The sequence below is a fragment of the Diabrotica virgifera genome, chromosome 2 (genome assembly GCF_917563875.1).
Source record: "Diabrotica virgifera virgifera chromosome 2, PGI_DIABVI_V3a".
Classification (NCBI taxonomy): Eukaryota; Metazoa; Arthropoda; class Insecta; order Coleoptera; family Chrysomelidae; genus Diabrotica; species Diabrotica virgifera.
The window spans coordinates 100,664,749-100,690,150 of NC_065444.1; the positions used below are offsets into that span (position 1 = coordinate 100,664,749).

At 34.8% G+C, this 25,402-nt stretch overlaps 1 protein-coding gene across 4 annotated transcripts in view; it reads left to right on the forward strand.

Annotated features, from left to right (window-relative positions):
• The window catches only part of LOC114343861 (protein PALS2), a 358,522-nt gene that overhangs the window by 221,285 nt on the left and 111,835 nt on the right, over positions 1-25,402 (forward strand). Inside the window, exon 1 of one of the 4 annotated variants that reach the window (XM_028294717.2) lies at positions 4,389-4,516. The exons of the other annotated variants lie outside the window; for them this stretch is intronic. Coding sequence (XP_028150518.1) covers positions 4,496-4,516 — 21 coding nt within the window. The 5' untranslated portion in view covers positions 4,389-4,495. Of the gene's footprint in view, positions 1-4,388; positions 4,517-25,402 lie in introns of those variants that run through there. 4 annotated transcript variants of the gene reach the window in all.

Genomic DNA, 25,402 nt, shown 5'->3' on the forward strand with positions numbered 1-25,402 from the left:
TACTTTGTGATTCTCGAATAAAACTCGAAATTCGACTACGTTTATCACAATGCTACGTCTGGTCGACTCTTCTCTATTCAGTTGAGACATGGACCCTTAAAATATCAACCGTAAATAAATTGGAGGCCTTTGAAATGTGGATCTACCGAAGAATCCTCCAAATTTCATGGACATCGCATACCTCAAACGAAGAAGTGCTGTATAGAGTAGGCAAGGAAAGACAACTTTTCAACACAGTGAAAGTTAGAAATACCTAGGCCACATACTGAGAAGTAATCAGTGCCAATATGCCCAACTTATAGTGAAAGGAAAGATCGAGGGAAAGAGAGGACTAGGAAGGAAAAGACTATCGTTACTCTGAAACATTCGACAATTGGACAGGGCTAAATTTTGAACAGCTAATAAGAACAGCTTAAGACAGAGAAAAGTTTGCAATTGTAGAAGCCAACTTCCATTGAGGAGAGGGTACTTTAAGAAGAAAAAATTTGAACAGCAATAGTTTCATGTGCATTTTCCCAGTAGTGGTTAAACAGAGTTGACTCACAAGCTGATTTCGTAATTCTCCAGAATATTTTCTGTTATTTTATAAAGAAACAATCGCATTTTGTACTCTACTGAAAACAATATGATGATTTAGTTTAATGTCGAACAGTCATGTTTTAATATTTCCTTCAGAACTTGAATAAAACAATAATAAAATAATTATTTCTTTTTATTAAATATCTCATTGCGTGTAGGTATCATAAATTAGTTTTTTAATAATAAACACTCGGGAACCTACGCCATCTTGTAAAATAGTTGAAATATTGAAACAAATGCAAGTTGCTAGGGGCCAAATCTGATGAATACGGTGGATGCTTCAACAATTCGAACTTCGATTGTAGCCATTGTTAAAATGCTCGTATGACACGGTGCATTGTCCTGATGAAAAGGGATGTTTTCTTCTGCAAACCGGTTTTTTCCACGATTTTTTTCCTTGAGTTGGTGTAAAACGTTACAATAATATCCAGAATTTATAATTGTATCAGTTTGCAAGTAATCCACAAACAAATTTCTCTTGCATCCCAAAAAACTGATGCTAACACCTTCTTGGCCGATTTCTGGACACAATTTCGATTCGGAACTGAAGAACCAAGTTCACACAACTCATTAGATTTAGCGTCTTGTTTTTGATTCAGGATCATGGTGAAATACTTCTCATATTATATAATTGTGAATCGATGCACAAAATCTAAATGTTACTGAGAAAGTCGCATTCGAATGTGTTTTATTTTCGTTGTTAGCGAATGCAGCACCCATTGTGAACACAGCTTTCTGAAATTCAATAGGCACTTTAGTCAAAATATTGCTTAAACTGCCCAATGAGATGTCTAGTGTCGTGTCCTCACTGGTAAAAACTTTTGCATGCTCGAGGTAAATTATTGTGCTATAATGTGGACGTGCTCGTCGCATAAACCGGACGCAAGAATTTTCGACGCACACAACGCACACGCTCCATCGGTTGTCGGTATGTTTTATACATTTTCGCTGGTCGAGCACCGCGTCCTCACTGGTAAAAATTTGCGATGCAAATTCTTGCGACGCAAATTTTTTCGACGAACCATTAGTTCAATACACACGAAAAATTTACCAGTGAGGACGCGGCTTAAGGCTTCTACTAAATCTTCAGTCACTCGACGATTTTCCAGTACCATATCCTTTATTATTTCTACGATTTCTGGTGTTGTTGCTGTTTTTGGATGTCCTTGACCTTTTGACGTTCAATGTCCAGCCTAGTATTTTGAGTTCTAAGGGTGTGTTTACTACGGAGACCATCGCATCGTATCCTAGCCTAGAGCTTAGTATCCTACTCTTTATTTGGGTGAACGCTCGCATTTAAAATAATGCATCTGGCGATCGATAATATGGTACGAGCAGTACGTGGGATACCACGGAGCGAGGGTCGGCGCCTCGTTGTGAGCACAACTTAAGAAATCAGACACCTGGCTGGACCTCTTTTAATGGCCAAATAAAAAGAATTTAAGCAGCAATAGGTAGTTGGGCAGATTGCAATTGCGCGCAGCGGTTAGAAAGGAGGAAGACCTAACCCTTCGGTCCAAACCTAACTTGCGGGTATTAAGGTCGCGTCATATTATAATGCACGTCGCGTTTTCGGCACGTAGCGTTTGCAGACCGGCAATCGGACTGCCCATTCACATTATCATACATAGAACGTTTACGTTGGTTTCAGTTTGGTGCGGTGCAGATGTGTTTATTGTCACAACACATGTTTACATGACAAATTGCCTCGAAAACTACTTTTTAAATTAGACCGGGCAGTATCGTCGCCCCGGCTAGCGAAATTATTCCGATTCGATATTTTTAAACAAACTTACTCAAAAAGAAGTCCTTATAACATATCCACAGGGTGCCGGGCGGTACCGTGGTCGAAAAATTGTTTAAACATTTTTTTTAAACAAATTCACGAAAATATTTTTTTCATTTCGAGCAATATTTTTTTAGATAAACTGGGTCATTCTGGGCAAAAAAGGTCTCTTGTCATTTTTCTCTAAAATTGATTGTTGTCGAGTTACATGCGATTAAAAATTTGAAAAATGCGAAAAGGCCATTTTCAAGGCTTAATAACTCGATTAAAAGTATTATTATGAATTTCAATAAGTGACCAAATCAAGTTTCAAACCCCTTCTTCAAGGTCCCAAAGAGATTTGTGTCATTATTTTACTACAAAGCTGTTATTTTTAGTTATTAACAATTAGCGCTATAGTCCAACTGTATCGTCACCCCCGTTAGCGAAACTATTTCGATTAGATGTTTTTGCACAAACTTACTCAAAAAGAGTCCTTATAACAAACACATCCACAGGGTGCCGGGCGGTGCCGTTGTCAAAAAATTGTTTTAACAATTCTTATTAAACAAATTCACAAAAATAATTTTTTCATTACGAACGATTTTTTTTAGATAATTTGGGTTATTCTTAGCAAAAAACATATCTTGCAAAAATGCGGAAATGGCCATATAACTCGACAACAATCAATTTTAGAGAAAAATCACAAGAGACCTTTTTTGCCCAGAATAACTCAAATTATTATTAATTTGGGTTTAATTAAATTATTAATAAAAAATTCTTTTTGTGAATTTGTTTAACAAAAATTGTTTAAACAATTTTTAGACCACGGCACCGCCCGGAACCCTGTTGATGTGTTATAAGGACCTCTTTTTGAGTAAGTTTGTGCAAAAAAATCTAATTTCGCTAACGGGGGCGACGATACAGTTGGACTATAGCGGTAATTGTTAATAGTTAAAAATAACAGCTTTGTAATAAAATAATGACAAAAACCTCTTCAGGACCTTGAAGAAGTTGTTTGAAACTTGATTTGGTCACTTATTGAAATTCATAATAATAATTTTTAATGGAGTTATTAAGCCTTGATTTTTCGCAATTTTAGAGAAAAATGACAAGAAACCTTTTTTGCTCAGAATTACCCAAATTATCTAAAAAAATATTGCTCGAATGAAAAAATATTTTTGTGAATTTGTTTAAAAAAGATTGTTTAAACAATTTTTCGACCACGGCACCGCCTGGCACCCTGTGAATATGTTATAAGAACCTCTCTTTGAGTAAATTTGTGCAAAAAATCGAATCGGAATAATTTCGCTAGCGAGGGCGACGATACTGACCGGTCTAAATACTCGGTATCAAATTCAAAGAAATACCTACATAAACAACAAGGGGAAAACGACCCGTATCTGTCAACATCCGAAAAATATTGTTTTCGAATGAACCGAACGCAGACGTAACGTGTCTTATACGCTACGTTACGTGTCTTATACGCACAATATGAATGGTTCAATTTAAAAACCATTAAATTATATTTTTCGCAAACGTAACGCTACGTGACGAAAACGCGACGTGCATTATAATATGAGGCGACCTTTAGAGTGAGAGAACCGCAGGAGGTATTTGACCGCTGCGCGCAATCACAACCCACCCAGGTAGTTACATGTACTTCCCCAGTAAAGGTTGAACAGAAGAAACAAAAGCAATAACTGTTGACTCACAAGCTGATTTCGTAATTCCCCAGAATATTTTCAGTTTATTTTATAAAGAAACAATCGCATTTTGTAGTCTATTTGAAAACATTAAATGATTTAGTTTAACGTTGAACAGTCATGTCTTAATATTTCCTTCAGAACTTGAATAAAATAATTATTTCTTTTTATTAAATATCCCATTTGCGTGTATCATAAATTTGTTTTTAATAATAAACACTGGGGAACCTACGCTGTTCGTGTAAACAAACTACACTCAATTTTATTTGTGGTAAATGGTAATTTATTCTTTTTTTCATCAAGTCAGTTCAAAATCGTTTGATTTTATTCCGAGACGTCTCCTAAAATTTAAATATTGGGCGGAGAGTAAGTTTTACGTCGCAGTTATTTTAAATGTTGTGGTTGTGATTTTAAATATTAAATAAAAAATACAGTTAGAGGACCAATGTCAGTTGAAGATGAGCAGGTATGTCCATTGTCCACCTACCATATTACCTACCAAATAACATCCGATAACGTTTTTTCTACGTGTGTTAACATATGACACAAACTTAAAATATGCAGATGATATAGGTACAGTACATTCATACTAATATTGTTGTCGATTCATAATAATTTCTTTAAATAACCAGAAATTTTTAACGGGTGAACGGAGAAAATATTTTAAGGATAACTAAACCATAGATAGCTAAGAGCTTGTTTATATAAGAGCGGTTTGCCAACGTCGACGCCGCGATTTACCAGTTTAAACGCTGGTAAACTGGCGGTTGCATATAATGTACGATGTTGAGCGGTTGCATTTGTTTCTATAGGTTTGTTCCAATACGACCAAGAACCGTCAGATTACCGTTTCGTTACTAGATAATTAACGTTCCATGGGTTCCATGGGAACGAATGTATACGTTCCATGGTATTGCGCAGGACGGTGATCGTTCATGGACAGTTTCTGGGTAGTGTTGAAACAAACCTTATGTTAACTTGAACCGCGGCGGTTGGGTTTTTCAGGTAAACCGCGACGTCAACGTTGGCAAACCGCCCTTATACAGTGTGTCCACGGTTGGGGTGCCCAAGAGGAAAAACTTTTTTACTTACAATTTTAGCGAAAAATGTCATTCTTGATAAAAAGTTTTGCTTGTTCTAAGACCCTATAAAACGAAATAAAATTCAAGTTTTTCAAATCATGCTTAATTTTATAGCCAATCTTATGTAAATTCCTATAAATTTTTGCACTAAGTTCGAAATTGTAACAATAATAACTTGGGAGAACAACCCTTTTGCTTCTTTGGTTTATGAAACCAGACTTTGTCGTTCTCCTTGAAACATCCAATTATTTAATAATTAAATAATTATTATTCCAATAATTTTAACAATAAACTTGATCACAAGGTAAATTCTTTTGAACGCTTAACATTGTCGAAAAAAAAATGACGATTCGCAAATTATTTATTTTAGTTGACATTTACTAAGCTACATTGTGGCTTGGCAACACTAGATTATTGTTACGATTTCGAACTTAGTGCAAAAATTTATAGGGATTTACATAAAATTGACTACAAAATTAAGCAGGATTTGTACAACTTTAATTTCGTTTCGTTTTATGGGGTTTTAGAACAAGCAAAACTTTTTATCAAGAATGACATTTTTCGCTAAAATTGAAAATAAAACAGTTTGTCCTCTTGGGCACCCCAATCGTGGACACACTGTATGTATACGAGGCCTTAACCATAGATTTCAGATTGATAATAGTCTGGGCTGATTATCGGAGAATAGGCTATTTTTGGGAAAAGTTATTTACCAGCAATTTTATTGCTGGAATCGAATTGTAAGATCCTATTTATTAATAATATAGGTATGCAAAGTCCTCAGATAGTGTGCTACTTTTTTTATAAACAAAATGGCGCCCGAAAATCGTGTTTTTTTCAATTATTGCTCTATAACTCAGAAGATTTTAATTTTACAACAAAAACTCTGAAATAAAAATTCACCGTGATTAAATTCTGCACAGAGACGTGTTTTTACCGATCTGCTCCGATGAAAATTTTCCTCGGAAAATGCGGGTTTTCCCAACAAAATCTTTAATTTTCAAATAAAGTTTTAGATAAGTAATTATCTACCAATATTTAAATAATTTGGTGACTTAAAAGCCTTCTTGGTTTAGATTATAGTTCCAGAAGCTGATGCAAATTAAACGAATATTTTAGCAACAATTTAATTGTTAATTAATAATTTACGGTCGCAATAATAACCAAAATAATTATGATACACTGATCAAACTTTGAAATCTTATAAACATGAGATGCCTTTTTAACATTTTGTCGACAAAATATAAATTTTTAATTTTTTTGCATAATCTTTAAATGTTTAAAAAAAATAGTTATAAATAAATTAACGTTTCTCAGAAAGTTTTTATTATATTGTAATTTTAAAAAATAGCTAAAATGCGCATTTCAAATATCTTCAAAATGAATGCTTTAAAACTTTTTTGCAACCATTTACAAAAAAGTTATGAAACAGTAAAATAAACATACGATAACTACGGTGTTTATACATTTTTTTAATTCTTTCAAAGCGTAGAAGTGAGTATAATGTACAAGCTAATTATTTACAAACAAATATCGATTATCAATTTAATGGTTATATTTTAATTAAAGATTATAAATATATTTTTTTGTAATTTACACGCGCGAAAGTAGAATAATACAGCACTGTAGCTAAAATTTTCACTCTGAGCGACGACCGGCTGCGCGAGACGTACACTTTTATAAATAATATATGCTGCGTGTCAGTCGCTTCGAGTGAACATTTTAGCTCCGACTCTGTATCAGGCCTACTTTTGCGCTAAAAATTACAAAAAAAAAGTATTTTTAATCTTTGATTAAAATATAACCATTGCACTAATTTTTGACATTCTTTGTGAGTAATTAGATTGTACCATAGACTCACTTTTAAGCTTTGAAACAATTAAAACAAATTATAAACAACGGAGATTTCGTATATTTACTTTGCTGTTTCATAACTTTTTTGCGAATGGTTGGAAAATTTTTTTAAAGCATTCATTTTCAAGACCTATGAAATACGCATTTTAAGTATTTTATAAAATTAGAATATAATAAACAATTTCTGAGAAATGTTAATTTTTTTATAACAATTTTTTTTAAACATTTAAAGATTATGCAAAAAAATGAAAAATTTATATTTTGTCGACAAAATATTAAATAGCCATCACACCTTTACAATCTTTCTAAGTTTGATCAATGTCTCATGATTATTTTGGTTGTTATTGCAACTTTAAATTTTTAATTAACAATTGAATTGTTGCTAAAATATTCGTTTCGTTTTCACCGGCTTCTGAATTTATAATCTATACCAAGAAAGCTTTTATTTCACCAAGCTATATAATTATTGATAAATAATTATTGACCCAAAAAATTTATTTGAAAATTTGAGATTTTGTTGGGAAAACCCACATTTTCCGAGGAAAATTTTCGTCGAAGCAAATCGCAAAAAACATGCTTTTATGTAGAATTAAATTGGGGTGAATTTTTATTTGAGTGTTTTTGGTGTAAAGTTAAAATCTTCGGCGTTATAGAGCAATAATTGAAAAAAATACGATTTTCCGGCGCCATTTTGTTTATAAAAAAAGTAGCACACTATCTGCGGACTTTGCATACCTATATTAGTAATATATAGGATCTTATAATTCGATTCCAGCAATAAAATTGCTGGTAAATAACTTTTCTTTGTACTTTACTAATTAGACCAGCGTATTATAACTAAACTATTTTTTTTCAAAATTTAAAGATTATGCAAAAAAAAGAATAATTTGTATTTTGTCGATAAAATATTAAATAAGCATCTCATCTTTATAATCTTTATAAGTTTGATCAATGTATCATGATTATTTTGGTTATTATTGCGATCGTAAATTGTTTATTAACAATTGAATTGTTGCTAAAATATTCGTTTAATTTTCACCGGCTTCTGGAATTACAATCTATACCAAGAAAGCTTTGATGTCACTAAGATATTTAATTATTGATTAATAATTACTTACCTAAAACTTTATTTGAAAATTAGAGTTTTTGTTAGGAAAACCCGCATTTTCCGAGGAAAATTTTCGTCGGAGCAAATCGTGAAAAACATATCTCTATGCAGAATTTAATTGTGGTGAATTTTTATTTGGGTGTTCTTGTTGTAAAGTTAAAATCTTCGGAGTTATAGAGAAATAATTGAAAAAAATACGATTTGTCGGCGCCATTTTGTTTATAAAAAAAGTAGCACACTATATGCGGACTTTGCATAACTATATTATTAATATATAGGATCTTATAATTCGATTCCAGCAATAAAATTGCTGGTAAATAACTTTTCCATGAATTTTGCTAATTAGCCCAGAGTATAACATCGCTATGGGAGGTTCATGTTTAATCATCTTAGAACCCTAATAAAAAGTATGTAGCTGAAGAGATTCGAAAATTTTTGACCGATTTTTGATGAGATTTTAATTTAGAAGCATGCCCGTTAGTTAAGTTTTGACAATGTCTTGACGCAATGATCTTGACTCTCCGAGGTATTGAGTTAAAGAGAACGTGGACGTTAAAATATCATATCTCCTTACACCCATTAACGAACTTACGCCTTTCGAAGGCCGTTTGGGGGTCTTCCGTTTCGTTACGTCTTTGGAGGGTCTTCCGTCTTTACTTTCTCTCCTTGGGCAGCGAAGCCATTTATTAATTCTGATTGTGACTTCCTAGTGGCGTGTTCTAAAGCGAAGTTTTAGAACACAAAGGAGAAAGTGTCTTGTCTTAGACCCGTTTCGATTTGAAACTGATCTGATATCTGATGTACTGCTGTCAATTCTGATACGTGCATACATATAGGCTAATCCTACCAGCTTTCTGAGTACCCCTATTTTCATCATTATCTTCCACAATGTATCCTACAGAGTGATCCTTAAAACATTGATGTTCATTTCTGTTTTATCCCCAACTTTCTGCTCCTCCCATGCTAGGTGCGTTTATGTTATTGCTAGAGTGCCTTCAATGAGTATATGATCTATCTGGTGACGAGTAGTTCCATTATTTGCGACCTACGTGCTTTTATGGATGTCTCCTTTGGAACCGTGTAGTTTTTACTACCATCTTGTTACAGCAAATTCTGCTAGTCGTAAACCGTTAACGTTAGTGTATCGTGTAAACTGTGATTGCCAATCATCAAATATGGTTGCAAAGAAAAGCATTTTAGATGCTGTTCTTTACTCAGTTTGGCATTGAAATACCAATCGCCCAATACCCGCCCGTATGGGTTGTGTTAGAAATTTATATACCTACCTAATGTATCTTCGTCCCTTGTATCTGTTTCTTTACTTGTTGCATGCACTGATAAACTACAAAATTCCACGTGTACAATTATTCAGCAAGTGAGTCGATTATTTTGCTCTCAAGTGTAGTTAGATTTGCCCACTTTCCTTTCAGTCTTAAAATGCGTTTGTTTATTGGCTTGAATTATCTTACGACCGACTTCAGTTTTTTAGTTATTACGAAAATACACCCACACCCATGTCTTTGTTCTTCTCCCAACTATAAAACCAGAGAATTTCCCATCTGAAGGCTACCCGAGCCTGTTCACTCATTTCCTGAATAGTTGTTACATCCATCTTATATTTCTGTAGCCGTTTTATGGCATACGTTTCAAGTTCCTAATAGTATATCCTATTTTGATGCCTAGATCTGATCCACGTTTGGTACTATTCCGGGGCAATAGTACATATACGTATCGTAGAGCCTTTTTTTCTATGTATAGATTGCTAGTCCATAGCACAACCCCACAACCTGGAGGCCAAGAGTTTTATGGGGGGTTTGTTCTCTTAGTCAGTTTTTGGCCCACGGGAGTATTTTATTTCTTCCCTACTCGGCGGCTCTGCCTATGCCGATGAGGACATTCCCCTACCCGCCACCTAGAGACGCGGCCGATAGAGGAACTGATAAAACCCCTCATGGGAAAACGTAAACCCTCCTGAGAAATAAACGCGCCCATTGGAGGAAATGACAAAACCCCTCACGGGAAAACGTAAACCCTCACGAAAAATAAACCGTTTGAAAGAAATTTCAATTTACAAATAAATTGTTGCTTATTATATCTTTATTACATTAGATCTCTTCGCCTACTAAGAAACAAATATTCAGTTTTAGTTTAGAAACTGAAAAACAAGTGATTGGCTAACATTGTAACAATAGAACTATACGAAATAACACATTTGTACAAATTGAAACTATTAATAACAATATAAATTACATGTTAAATTGACAAATATCTGACAAGTTTATTTAAAAAAAAACAACAATTGTGTATAACCTTCCCTTTTCAAACAAAGCATGTAGGAACTTCTTTAGTGACTTTCAGACATAAGACAATGACCTGATTATGTGTTAGTCGTTGTTTAAATTTTATCAACTGACTCATGTTTATGCAAATGTCGTGCTTTCAGTTAAATATTTACACCTTGTCTTTAAGAAGTATTTTTGCTCCCGCTGTCTAGTTTTGTTTTATTAGTTCCTATTGTGAGATCGCTCCCGTATGAAAAAAATTCTGGTTCGATTTCTTTGCGGATTCCTGTTCAAAAATGTCTCCTTTGAAGAAATCAGAAGGTGCTCGGTGAAATTTTTAGGCAGAAATTGTTTAAAACATTTTTTTAAACAAATTCAAAAGATCACCTTTTTTGCCACCATTCACCATTTTATATTCAAAATAAGATACCTGAAAGGAACTACAACGTTAACGGGGTTTTATTATTTCATATGGTCAATGGACATCTATATATGAAAAAACCGCGGAGTGCTACCATCTAAAGGGGTGCGTTTTTGAGAAATGGGTGAATTAGTCCCTGGGCACAGGTTATATTAGGGTGAGTTCTATGCACTTTTGGTACAAACATACCTACATAAAAATTGTTCCTGGTTAAGTTTCCTATCTAAATATCACTTTTTAAAGTAAATGATACTTTTTTTACAAAAATATATTCAAAAGAAAAAGCACAAAGAAACCCAAAAGAAAGAAATTTTGTTTTTTGTCCCATACCTTTTGTCCACGAGGATATAGATATAGACATTGCTTTACAGAAAAAATACCTACATATTTCTTATTTAAAATGTTGTTTAGTAGAGGTAATTAGGATTTAGTTTTCGAAATATGATTTTTCAAAGTTGTTCGCCACTCACAGCAATTTGGGCAATTTTCCTTGTTATTTCGCAAATATTGTTCTGTAACTTTTTTCTACGTAACTTTAGGTCTATGCAATGGTACACGTAATAGAAATAGAAATCAATTGCCTTTAATATGGTCCACTGTATAACGTTGTACGACTTTTTTTTAAAGGGATTATGGTTTTTCAAGGTATTATACTTTTAACGATTTTTTATAATATAATATAAAAATAAGATAATATTATTATATAATATATTATATTATATAATACCTAATATAAAAAAATATTATTTTGTACATTTTTTACGATTACTTTTTAAATTTCTCATTATAACTTTTTTTTTCTTGTACATGAATATACTATATATTGCTCAATAAAGAGGGCTTACTTTCTGTTCTTTAAAAATTTAAATAATGGAAACCGAGTAATTCTTTGATATTTTTTACCTGTATTATTTAAAATTATTTCTTTTACAAAAATTACATAAACATTAGTCTTAGAAAACATCACTTTAATTAAAATTATTTAAACGTTGACATTTAAATTTTTTTCAAAATCAAAGTCCATCTCTTTGTTAGCATTAGCTTCAATATCTTCCTCTGACACTTCAGTTATCTTAGAGTTTCCACAATTAGTACCCATGCACATGCACTCTTTGCAGAATATTGAACAACTAATTCCTATCTTCCTACAACCGCAGTTTTTTGTACATCCTTTGGTACATTTACATTTTTACATGCTACTTTTTCAAGCAAAGCTTGTGGTGCAGGAGCTTTGACAGTAAAATTGGAATTAATCCATATTTTGAATTTTGCTCGGCCGAGTCAAGTGGATCCAAAGTATTACCTATAAAAAATAAGATTCAATCATAACACACAATCACATAAAAAAGTTATAATGAGAAATTTAAATAATAATCCTAAAATCAAAAATCGTTGCTTATTACATTAAGGGCCGGTTGTTCGAACGCTAATCAGCATTGATCACTATCATATACTTAATTACTGTCACAACTGTCAATGTCAACTTTGGTTGAGTTGACGAAAACATAATTATTGATGACAATTATGAAATTAGTTAATTATGTTAATAATTGTTATGTTAATTGACTAACTAATCTCATAATTATAATTAACTATGTTTTCAGCAACCCAACCAAAGTTGACATTGACAGTTGTGGCAGTAATTAAATATTTGATAGTGATCAATGTTGATTAGCGTTCGAACAACCGGCCCTAAAGCCTACAAAAAGTACTGATTACATTTTGAAAAAGCATATATCTCATTCAAAAATAATCCTAGAATTTTTTATAATACACCATTTTAAAGCAAACAGAATAAGCTTTCTTTTTATTATATAATATATACCGAAATGTAGAAAAAAAAGTTATAATGGGAAATTAAAAAAATAATCGTAAAAAATATAAAAACTAGTTAAAAGTATAAAATCTTGAAAAAGATAACCTCTTTAAAAGAAGTCGTACAACATTATACAGTAGAACATTTTAAAGGTAATTGATTTCTGTTCCTCTTACATGTACCATTGCATATGCCTAAAGTTGGGTAGAAAAAAGTTACAGAACAATATTTGCGAAATAACAAGCAAAATTGCCAAAAATTGTTGTGAGTGGCGAACTTTGAAAAATCATATTTCGAAAACTTTAAATCCTAATGACCTCTACCGAACATCATTTTAAAGAGAAAATATGTAAGTTTTTTTTCTGTGAAGCAATGTCTATACCTATATCCCCGTGGACAAAAGTTATGGGACAGAAAACAAAATTTCTTTCTTTTGGGATTCTTTGTGCTTTTTCTTTTGAATATATTTTTGTAAAAAAAAGTATCTTTGGCTTTAAAAAGTTATATTTAGATAGGAAATTTAACCAGGAATAATTTTTACGTAGACGTGTTTGTACAAAAAGTGCATAGAACTCACCCTAATGTAACCTGTGCCCAGGGACTTCTCCTTCTTCTTTAGGTGCCGTGTCTGTATTCAGACGTTGGCCGTCATCATGTTTACAATTTCTTGAAATCTCTCTCTATCGGCTGCTGCGCGAAATAATTTTTCTACTGTGCAGCCACACCATTGTCTAATATTACGCAGCCATGAAAGTTTCTTTCGACCAATCCATCTCTTTCCCTCCACTTTTCCTTGTATTATAAGGCGAAGCAGATGGTATTTAGCTCCTCTAATTATATGGCCGAAGTATTCTGTTTTTCTCCTCTTTATGATGCTTATGAGCGAGCAGACGTTCTGAATTCAGCATTTGAAGAACATCTTCATTGGAAGTGTGCGAAACCCATCATATCTTTAGGATTCGTCGATAGCACCACAATTCGAATGCTTCTATTTTGTTTACCATTGTGGTTTTTAACGTCCATGTCTCACAACCATACAATAGGATAGACCACACATAACATTTCAGCACCTTCTTTCGAATATTCATCGACAGGTTTCTGTTACATAAAACTGGTTTCCAGGTCATAAAAGCCTTCCGTGATATTTCGATCCTAGTTATTATCTCTTCATCAGAGTCACAATTTACATTTAACCAGCTGCCAAGGTACTTGGAAATGATTTACCCGTTCTAACTCCTCTCCATCAAGAGAAAGCTGACCTTGATCTAATTAATCTTTCCAACTGCCCAGGGACTAATTCACCCATTTCTGAAAAACGCACCCCTTTAAATGGTAGCAGTCCGCGGTTATTTCATATATAGAGATTCATTGACCATATGAAATAATAAAACCCGTTAACGTTGTAGTTCCTTTCTATAGTACATAATCAATAGCCTAAAAAGTAACATTAAACCTTTTTTGTTTTAAATAACCCATAAGACATAGAAAAATATTTTTCGGAGCAGATAAAGCTGATCTTATGAATTTGCTTAAAATAATTTCTCCCAAAATTTCGCCCGGCATCCTTCTGATTTGTTTAAAGGTGTCATTTTTGAACAGGAATCCGCAAAGAAACCGAATCAGACAGTTTTTCATACAAGAGCGGCATCACACCATGGACTACTTGAAAAAGTGTTTTTGCTTCCACTGTCTAGTTTTTTTTATCTATTTTGTAGAAAGTTACTTAACGCGATGCATTTAAAAACACATTAGGATGGTCATTACATCCTAATCTGTTTCTTTGATAATTTTCGTTGCACTGTTGAAAAGTCAGAATATTATGTTTCCTATAGTTTAGTGTCTAAATAACTATTAATAGCTGCGAAATTACTTATAATATCAAGTTCTCTCACGTGCAGTGTTTGCTGTTCATAAAGTGTATTTCAGGAGTCAGGTTTGTTACTTTATTGTTTTTATTCTTCTGTCTGCAACATTTACACCTCAAATGTACCATAAGTTTGAAGCTTATTTTCTTCTGAACCGTTGATTGGATTTCGATTATTTTTTCTCGCGTTATAGGTATATTTCTACCGAATTAAGGTCGATTTGTACATATCCTTGCCGTGTCAGTGCCGAGTCCGGGTATTTTTAATGTTATATTTACATACAACCGTGTTGTGGCAGTGTGCGTACCGGGACGAATACTAAAGGAAAACGTTATTATACAGTCGGAAATGTAGAAAAAGAGAGCAAATACAAAATAAGTGATTGATGTGATCGTTCATGGGTATGCTTTCATTTTTCCGACTGTATATTTCTGTGTAAAAGATAATTGAAAATAATGTGGATTTATTAGAATAATCGAATTGGTCCGGCTTTCCGGACCAATTCGATTAATTTTTCATCGTCCTTAATAATATAAACTAGTACGTAAATGGCATCCGTAAAGAATATACTTACTACATATAACCAAATGTAATAATATGTAATTAGAAATGTTCCGTTTCTGGAAACGTTCCGGGGAGAAGATCAAGAGGACGATCACCAACTAGATGGTCCGACCAAATAAAGAATTCAGCTGGAAACTCATTCTGCGAAGCTCTTAGAGCAGCTGACGATAGAGACCAATGGAGAAACATTGTTAGGAATATTGGAAGAAATCACGATCCTCAGTAATGGGGAAACGACAAGAGAGAGAGAGAGAGAGTAATTAGAAATAAGAAATAAAATATGTAAATATATAAAAAATAAATATAAAAAACCATAACATACTAACCGCACATCTCCTGCTTGTCTCTTTACCAACAGTCGCGTTCACAAAACAATAAAATCGTGTTTATACAAGTCCGTGCGGTCCGTGTCATTTCCGTGTGTCGACAGTGCCCCACCAAAAATATCGGTTGGGATTAATAATTACAGACCGGGCACGAACGGGCCACGTCCGGGAAACGTCAATGTATAAATATACTCATAAGAGTACATATTGTTTTTTTTTGTAGCGGGCCCTGTCTTAATACGGAAAGGATACGGCCCGGATATGTATAAATCGACCTTTACTGTTTTGTTTTCTGAGAAATGCAAACGTTTTACCCATATACTTGGTGTAAAAATAAAGTCGTGTTTTTCATCTTATTTTACATACTGTGAAATAGAAACAAACACTACATCTTATTAATATTACGAGACAGCTTCTTCTTTTCTCAACCTTTTTGTAAAAAAGTCATCCCTACATCTCTTTTCTCACAGATTATACAAAACTTTAAATGTAACAAGTTTTTTTTGGACATTTAAATCGATAAAACACGAATTACATAAATTTTATTTACATTAAAATAACTAAAGCGTAAAAAGAGAACCTGTATGATCTGTAGCAAGTTTAGTATTTCGCATTTAATTAATAAATATTCAAACGTGTGCCTCTGGTTATTTGTCAAAAAAGTTGAAGTTGACGTAAGAACAAAAATATATCAACTTTTTGACAACTGATCAGAGGCGGACGTTTCAATGCACATGTGGGCCAAGCCAAGGCAGGATACGAAGCAATACATGGGGGATTAGGCTTTGGAACTACAAATGAAGCTGGAGATGATGATATGCTTGAATTAGCAACAGCACTTGATATGGCGATTGTTAACACATTCTTTAAAAAGAGAGAAACACAACTTATTACGTACAAAAGTGGACAACATCAATCCCAAATAGACTATTTCATGATAAGGAAAGAAGACATACGTGAATGCAAGGACTGCAAGGTAATAGTTTGTGAGACAGTAAGCCAACAACATAAGTTGCTTGTTCTGGACATCGAAGTAAAAAGTGAAGCTAAACCAAAATATCGGAGAGGACCACAAAAAATCAAGTGGTGGATGCTAAAAGATGAGAAAGAAGGTCTATTCAGGGAAAGAATAGTAGAGAAAATATGTTGGAACATGAAAGGAAGCCCTACTACAATTTGGAGAAAAATGGCCAGTAGTATTAGAGAGACTGCTATTGAAATACTGGGGAAAACGTCAGGAAAAAAGTTTGAGGATAAAGAGACTTGGTGGTGGTCAACCGAAGTTCAAGGAAAAATAAAAGAGAAGAGAAAATTATATAAAAAGTGGCAAGAAACCAGATCCAACACAGATCTTCAAAACGATATGGTCGCGAAAAAGGAAGCGAAAGTAGCAGTAGCAAAAGCTAAAGCAGAAGCGTATTCAAACCTATACGATCAACTTGATACCAGGGAAGGCGAAACGAAGATATATAAAATAGCCAAACAGAGAGCAAAGAAAGCAAAAATTTTTAATCAGATTAGATGTATCCGAGATGAAAATAATAAAATACTAGTTCACGAAAAGGATGTCAAAAAGAGATGGAGAAAATACTTTGACAGCTTATTAAATGAAGAATTTGACAGACAGCCTGTGGAGTCAACGGAGACAATAGCAGCAATGGTCACCAAAATAACAAACGAGGAAGTGGCTCAAGCGCTTCAAAAAATAAAGAAAGGAAAAGCGGTAGGACCAGATGATATTCCTGGGGAAGTATGGAAAGCATTGGGAGAGACAGGAACAAGGTGGCTAGCAGGTTTATTTAATAGAATTATGGAAGTTGGACAAATGCCAGACGAATGGAGAAGCAGTATACTAGTACCTGTCTACAAAAACAAGGGAGATATACAGCAGTGTACAAACTACAGGGCTATAAAACTGCTTAGCCACACCATGAAAATATGGGAGAGAGTAATTGATAGACGGATACGTGAAGAGACCGACATATCCGAGAATCAATTTGGCTTATGCAGGGCAGATCAACAACAGACGCAATTTTCATTATAAGGCAGTTGATGGAAAAATACAGGAGTAAAGAAACAAACGCTCATATGGTATTCATTGATCTTGAGAAAGCATATGATAGAGTTCCTCGAGAGATTCTGTGGTGGGCACTCAATAAGAAAGGAGTCCCTGGTGCATATGTCAAGATTGTGAGGGATATGTATGAGGTAGTAACGACTAGTGTTAGGACAGGTGTGGGAGAGACTGATAAATTTTATGTGAAAGTAGGATTGCACCAAGGCTCGGTGCTTAGTCCGTATTCATTCTCATTAGTTTTGGACCAGATAACAACGAAACTACAGGGTAACATTCCATGGTGCTTAATGTATGCTGATGATGTCGTGTTAGTAGGAAATAGTGAATGAGACTTAGAACAAAAACTGGAACAGTGGACACGAGCTCTGGAGGAAAAAGGTTTAAAACTTAGTAGGACAAAGACAGAGTATTTGGAATGTTCATTTAAAGATGGAGTTACTACAAATAAAATGGTATCTTTGGATGATGAACTGATTGTAAAAAGCAATAGTTTTAAGTACCTGGGATCGGTATCACAGAGTAATGGGGAAATAGATGGAGATGCATGCAGTAGAATTAGGGCTGGATGGATGACGTGGAAGGAAGCGAGTGGTGTGTTGTGTGACAGAAAAGTTCCAATGAAGCTGAAAGGAAAATTCTATAAAACAGCCATAAGACCGGCTATGATGTACGAAACTGAATGCTGGGCAGTGAAAAAGAAAGAGGAGCAACGAATGCATGTGGCGGAGATGAGAATGCTTAGATGGATGAGTGGAGTGACAAGAAAGGATAAAATTAAAAATGAGTATATTAGGGGAAGTCTAGGTGTGGCACCAATTGATGCCAAAATGAGAAAGCATAGGTTGAGATGGTTTGGTCATGTTCAACGTCGAGACGTTAATCATCCAATACGAAGAGTAGCTGAAGTGCGGATTCCTGGAAGGAGTAGGAGAGGAAGACCAAAGAAGACGTGGGGGGAGACGATTAGGCAGGACATGTTGGTAAAGGGGATTAATATTGATATGACCCAGGATAGAATTGTGTGGAGAAATGCAATTAGGGAAGCCGACCCCGCATAGGGATAAGGCAAAGAGAATGATGATGATGACCAGAGGCGGACGTTTGAATATTTATTAATTAAATGCGAAACTACAAATTTAGTATTTAATTTATTCATTAAAATGAGCTTAAACTCAAATAAAATTAGTATGACTTAATAAGTATTTTCAATATCTTTCAAATGTGGTATCACTTGCCATAAGGTCCCATTTAAAATTATCGGTCACAGTGGCTCTGCAACGTCATATGTCACTATTACGTCAACTGTTATGACTGTTTAAGAAGCATACATATGTTTATTTCGTCCCTCCAGATTTAAGTATGTATAACTGTTCAAAACATTCAAGGGGGGGCGGACTTTTGACTAGCACTGTACTGTATATTGTGGCTCTAATTTCATCTTTACTATTCCATTTCTTATTAAAAAGTACCCATAAATAATTGCAGGTTGTTACACCTTTGATTTTTATTTTCTACTTCTAAATCTGGTGTTTCGTCATTCATCATCATCATCATCCAACCAATTTACGTCCACTGCTGGACATAGGTCTCCCCCAATTGTTTCCACACTTCACGGTTTTGTGCTGATTTTTGCCAGTTTTTACTAATCCGCCTGATATCATCTGTCCATCTTGTAGGCGGCCTTCCTCTACTTCGTTTATCTTCTCTTGGTCTCCACTCCATCAGCCTTCGTGCCCATCTTGAATCTTTCAGCCTGGCGACGTGTCCTGCCCAGTTCCATTTGAGCCTGGTGATACGTTCTACAACATCTGCGATACCGGTTGTTTGTCTGAGATCTTCATTTCTTATTTTATCCCGTAGAGTTACGCCCAGCATGGATCTTTCCATGCGCCTTTGAGCAACCCGCATTTTCGACGCTGTTGCCTTGGTTAGAGTCAGTGTCTCTGCTCCATATGTCATTACCGGTAGCACACATTGGTCAAACACTTGTCTTTTTAAACCGATCGGTATACTGCTCCTAAATATGTCTCTCAGAGCTCCGTAGGCTGCCCAAGCAAGAGTTAATCTTCTTTTTATTTCGCATGTTTGGTTATCTCTGCCAATTCTAATTTCATGACCCAAGTAAATGTACTTTTCCACTAGTTCTACTTCTTGTTCGCGTATAATCAGCTGTCCGCTAGGAATCAGATTAGACATAAATTTAGTTTTAGAAAAGTTCATTTTCAGGCCTATTTTCCAGCAGATAGCGTCTAACTCATTTAGCATTTTCTTTACTTCTCCTAGGTCATCAGTTATAAGGACTATCTATGTCATCTGCAAAACGAAGATGATTTAACTTTTCTCCATCTATTTTGATCCCTTTATTGTCCCAGTTGAGCATCTTAAAGGCATATTCCAGAACAGTTATGAATAGTTTTGGCGAGAGTGTGTCGCCTTGTCTTACGCCGCGTTCTATGCTTATTTGTTTGGTTTTATCATGTAACTTAACACTCATTGTTGCCTCTTTATAAATATTATAGATGAGTGTACTGTAACGGTAGTCAATGCGGCATTCATTTAGAGCTTCTAAAATGCTATCCAGCTCTATCGTGTCAAAGGCTTTATGAAAATCCACGAATGCTAGGACAAGGGGTTTATTATATTCTATTGACTTCTCAATTAGTAACTTGACTGCCTGCAGATGGTCGTTTGTCCCAAAGTTTGGGACTCTAATGGCTCTAATTATGTTTTCATTTAAGTTATTTATACTTTCATCTGAAGTTGTATTTCTTTCCAAAGCAGCGTTTATATGGTGTTGGTATTTATCAATATTTAATGGGGGAGTCCAGGCTTGCAAGGTTTTCTTTTTTATCAAACGATTTCGTTCTTTTTTGAGGTCTATTTTTATTGTGGCTCTTACCATTCGATGGTCACTTCCTGTAGTAAATTTATTTAGGACGCTCACGTCTGTGATAATCTGTTTTTTGTCGCTGATAATGTAATCTATTTCATTTCTTGTTTTACCATCAGGACTTTCCCACGTCCACCTTCTATGTAGTTTTTTAACGAAAAAACTGTTCATTTGGAACAAGTTATTCTGTAGCAAAAAGCCTAAGAGTGTTTCTCCCCGCTCATTTCTACCTAGAGTTCCAAAATTTCCTAGTGATGTCTCTGCTTCGTCTTCTTTAAGGCCTAATTTTGCATTAAAATCCCCACACAGGATTGTAAAGTGGGTGGGTGTGTCTTTTAGAGCTACAGATATATCATCATAAAAGTCTTCAACTTCTTCGTCTGGATGTTGTGTTGTTGGAGCGTATATCTGGGTAATTTTCAGTTTATACCTGTTGTTGAGCTTTAGGGTTACATAGGCAACTCTTGTAGACACACTTTTTATATCAACTACGTTTTTCTTATGTTTTTTATGGATGAAGAAACCGACCCCTCCAACTGATTCGGTTTCGGAGCCAATGCTATAGAAGAGGTGTCCTGATTTCAGCGTCTTTAAGTTTTCACCACGGTGTCGTATTTCGCAGACTCCTATTACGTCCCATTTAATTTCTTTGATTGCATCTTCCATTTCGAAGAATTTTTCTTCTGACAATAGAGTTCTGGCATTATAGGTGGCAACGTAGAATGAAAAGGGTTTTCGTATTTCTCGTTTCGTCAGTTTTTTGTCCCCCCCAGAATCCTTGGGACAGACTGATAAATCAGTGTGAGACTCTGGATTTATCCTACTCCCCTGGGGTCTTTCCGTCTTTGTTTTAAAATCTGACATTTCGATTTATTTGAGGGGATGTTGGCAACATAAAACACCACGCTTGCCGAACGGGTTGGTGAGTCGCAGTATAGAAGCCAATCAAACTGCTGCAGTCTTGCCTCCTACTATCCAATATTAGGCCGGTCCTGGATAAATTTCCATACGCCCCAACATGGTACTGGAAATGCTGCTTACCATTTTCAGGAATATTTATCGACCTTCCGGTCTAGATCCGTAATGTTCTGCGTTAACAGGGGCACCTCGTGTAGGATGTGGCTCTTCACCACGCATTACGGTCTTCACTAGAGAGAGGCTAAGGCTCCACTTGGAAGAGCTATATTCGCTTCATCTAGCCCTGTGAGCTTGTGAGGACCAGTGTTCAGTCAAACCGATACAAAGGTACTACCTCTCCAAGCTCACTAACCCCCTTTCGTCATTGCCCACTATTAAATATTCACATTTTGCCATATTCATTTTTCATGGTTGACGCTTCATATTCTTCGTTTAATTTGCCATCTTCCGCGGTCACTATTTGGTCATCACAAAGAAGACTGTAAAATGCTTCAGTTCTTTCACCGTTATTCCCATGCTTCGTAATTTCCTCACAAATTTCTGTGCGTATCAGCCTAAGAGTGAGTGATAAACTACACCCTTGCTTCAAACCTACAGTTGTTTTAAAGTGAGAGTTAATTTCTGTTCTTATTTTAATTCTTGCAGAGTTCCTCTTATATTGTATTTTTGAGTATCCATAATACGAACTGAATCTACTTTCAAATTCTTCATTTCCTTCCACACTGTGAAATTGGCACGCTATTATTATGCTTTTTCTAAGTATTCAATGTCAATTAATTTTACTTTTTTTATTTTATTTGATCAACTACTGATTGCATTTTAATATCTCGGAATAGTTTTTCTACATTTTTATAGTCTTCAACCTAGAAAACGCGTTACGGTTCAGTCATTGTCATTGGAGCAAAAATCATTAATAGACCTGGATCCCGCGTACCAAAAAATGTTGATTAAGAGCAAGCTGAAAATTTAATAGCTTAACGGTGTCTAGTCGGACAAACTTTGATGTATGGGAACACTGGAACAGGGGAAGCTTTAATTGTGGAACAGGTTAAAAATTTGGAACGTCAGACTACGAAAACGTTCCATGTATTTTGTCGGACAGAACTTCCAATTGATTTATTACCATTTCATTAAACTCTCATCCAAAAATCAGACTGGTGTTTATCACCAACTGGGCATTTTAATGAGTGGAACACGAAGATACGAAGAACATGTCAAATGACAGGAATTATATTGCTGATAAATAGCAGTCTGACTTTTGCATGAGAGTTTATAGGCCTGGCTCCCGCGTACCAAAAAAAGTTGCTTAATATCAAGCTGAAAATTTGTTAATAGCTTAACGGTGTCTAGTCGGACAAACTTTGATGTACGGGAACAGGGGAAGTTTTAATTGTGGAACAGGTTAAATATTTGGAACGTTAGGCTACGAAAACGTCCCATGTATTTTGTCGGACAGAGTTTCCAATTGATTTGTTACCCTTTCATTAAACTCTCATGCAAAAATCAGACTGCTATTTATTACCAACATAATTGCTGTCATTTGACATGTTCCACGGGTCGGACTTATTAAAATGCCCAGTTGGTGATAAATACCAGTCTGGTTTTTGCATGAGAGTTTAATGAAAGGGTAACAAATCAATTGGAAGTTCTGTCCGACAAAATACGTGGGACGTTTTCGTAGTATCATGTTCCAAATTTTTAACCTGTTCCACAATTAAAACTTCCCATGTTCCAGTGTTACCGTACATCAGAGTGTGTCCAACTAGACACCGTTAAGCTATTAAAAAATTTTCAGCTTGCTATTAAACAACTTTTTTTGGTACACGGGATCCACGCCTATTACAGAAACGGTAACAAATCAATTGGAAGTTCTGTCCGACAAAACACATGGGGCGTTTTCGTAATCTGACGTTCCAAATTTTTAAACTATTCCATAATTAAAACTTCCCCTGTTCCAGTGTTCCCGTACATCAAAGTTGTGCGACTGGACACCGTTAAGCTATTAACAAATTTTCAGCTTGCTATTAATCAACTTTTTTGGTACGCGGGATCCACGCCTATAAAATGCTGTCCAAATTAATAAAATCTAATACTGACACCGTTCAGCAAAAAGAAGCAATAAACTTTTTTTTTTTAGTTCTTACATATAAGTTTGGTTATACATAAGAATAAAATTCTGTTCGTAATCTTATTTCCTTGAAATGGCACAATTCTTGTACCTCTTCTTCTAAAATATAATACATCTTGCTTTTTTATGTTGCACTTGCAATCATTCAGCATAAGAGAAGAAAAATAAAAGAAAGCTTTCTTAATAATACATCCTATTTTTTCTCTTATTTCCTTTCGTATAACAATTTATTAACAACCTGAAGTAAGCGGATGACACGGTCATATTTACTTTAAGTTGAAAGACAGACCTTCGCAGAGATATTACAACGGCTGAATTAAAATTGTCACAAATATTGCATCAGAATGAACTTAAGGAAGGTAAAATTCATGGTTATCACAAAACATCCACGAGACAACTAAACATTACATATCAACAACATTCGCAATAGAAAGAATAAACAGGTTCAAGTACTTGGAAAACATGGATAACTCATTATCTTCTTCTTCTTAGCCTTCTATTGTCCGTTTGTGGACATGCACTAACTCCTTCTATCGATCTCTATTCTGAGCAACATACTTCCAATTTGTTCCGGCTATTCTTTTTGTTTAATGTCAAACATTCAATTTTCATATCCGATATTAAACAATCATTTTATCACCCCGTATATCACACTAACGCAATTTGTTATTGTATAATTACAGGTGCGACCTGCTAATTTAGTTTAATTATTGCAAATCATAAAAATATTTTTGGCTATGGCACAATAATTTGGCTGACTAAATAAAAACCTTTGTTCGTTAGTCGCGTGGCTATGACCAATTCATCTTGCCGCTAAGAAAAGAACATACGTTAAATTTATTCATTCGAGTCAATTCAAAGAGTCAAGATGTGGCATTAAATACATTCATTAGAATTACCTAGAGACAACATGTAGTCTGAGAATGATTATCAGTTTAACCGTCAAACCAGTCGCGCAGTAAGGCTCCGTCAATCAGTATAAATTTGAGGGCTCCCGGGTATAGTGTATTGTTAGAGAAATAAAGTTGCATCTTTCATTTGGTGTTTCATTATCGGTGAACGAAGGTACAGCTGAGCCGATCTTATACACTTTTTATGTTCTAATTTGTTCCGGCTATTCTGTCCATCCCATCCGTAGTTTTCCGCTTTTTATCTGACAGTCTGACATTACTATTTCCATTGCCCTTTCTGTTGTGGTTAGTTTATTCATATCTGCCTTGGTTTAGGGTCCAGGTTTGACATAAATCTATGTCATGATAGGAAGGATGCTCCGGTTGAACACTTCGCTTCTCAAGTATGCGGTATAACATAAGTGTCCAACTTCTTCTTCTTCTTCTTTTTGTATAGATGTTATAGTCAAAGCCCGAATTTCAGGCGCTCCTAGGTTTGACTAGGCAATCCTCAGGTCTGACTGACGGTCTTAGTCAAAGCCCGAAATAAATTACAGTTTCGGCCTTTGACTAGTCAAACCTAGGATAGACTAAGTTGGTCAGGCAAACAAAGGTCAAAATTTAATTTTATGAAATCGGGGTTTGACTAGTCAAACCCCGATCAGCTATTAAAATGTCGTAATTTGTTAGATTAGGTTTAATAAAACGTCATTTTTTAATTTTATTGTTTATTATTTTTATATTGTCGTAATTAAAATAAAAAAATTAGTGGTTATTCTTACATGTTGAGGCATTATGGCATTTAGAGTTGCACAATACGTTAGACCTTTTACACTAACGTAATTTGAAAGAGCATTTCTTATTGCAGTAGCATTTTATAAATCCTTGTCCTCCAAATTTAGAATCTTTTGTATTAATTTCTCTTAGAGACAGAGACAGCTTAACGTCTGGAACATCTTCGAAATTAGGAATTTCTCTTTGCATTCAATCAAATTCATTTCAATCAAATAAGAGAATGCAAAGAGGATTTTCCTAATTTCGAAGATGTTCCAGACGTTAAGCTGTCGCTAAGAGAAAGTAGTACAAAAGATTCTAAATTTGGAAAACAAGGATTTATAAAATACCACTGCA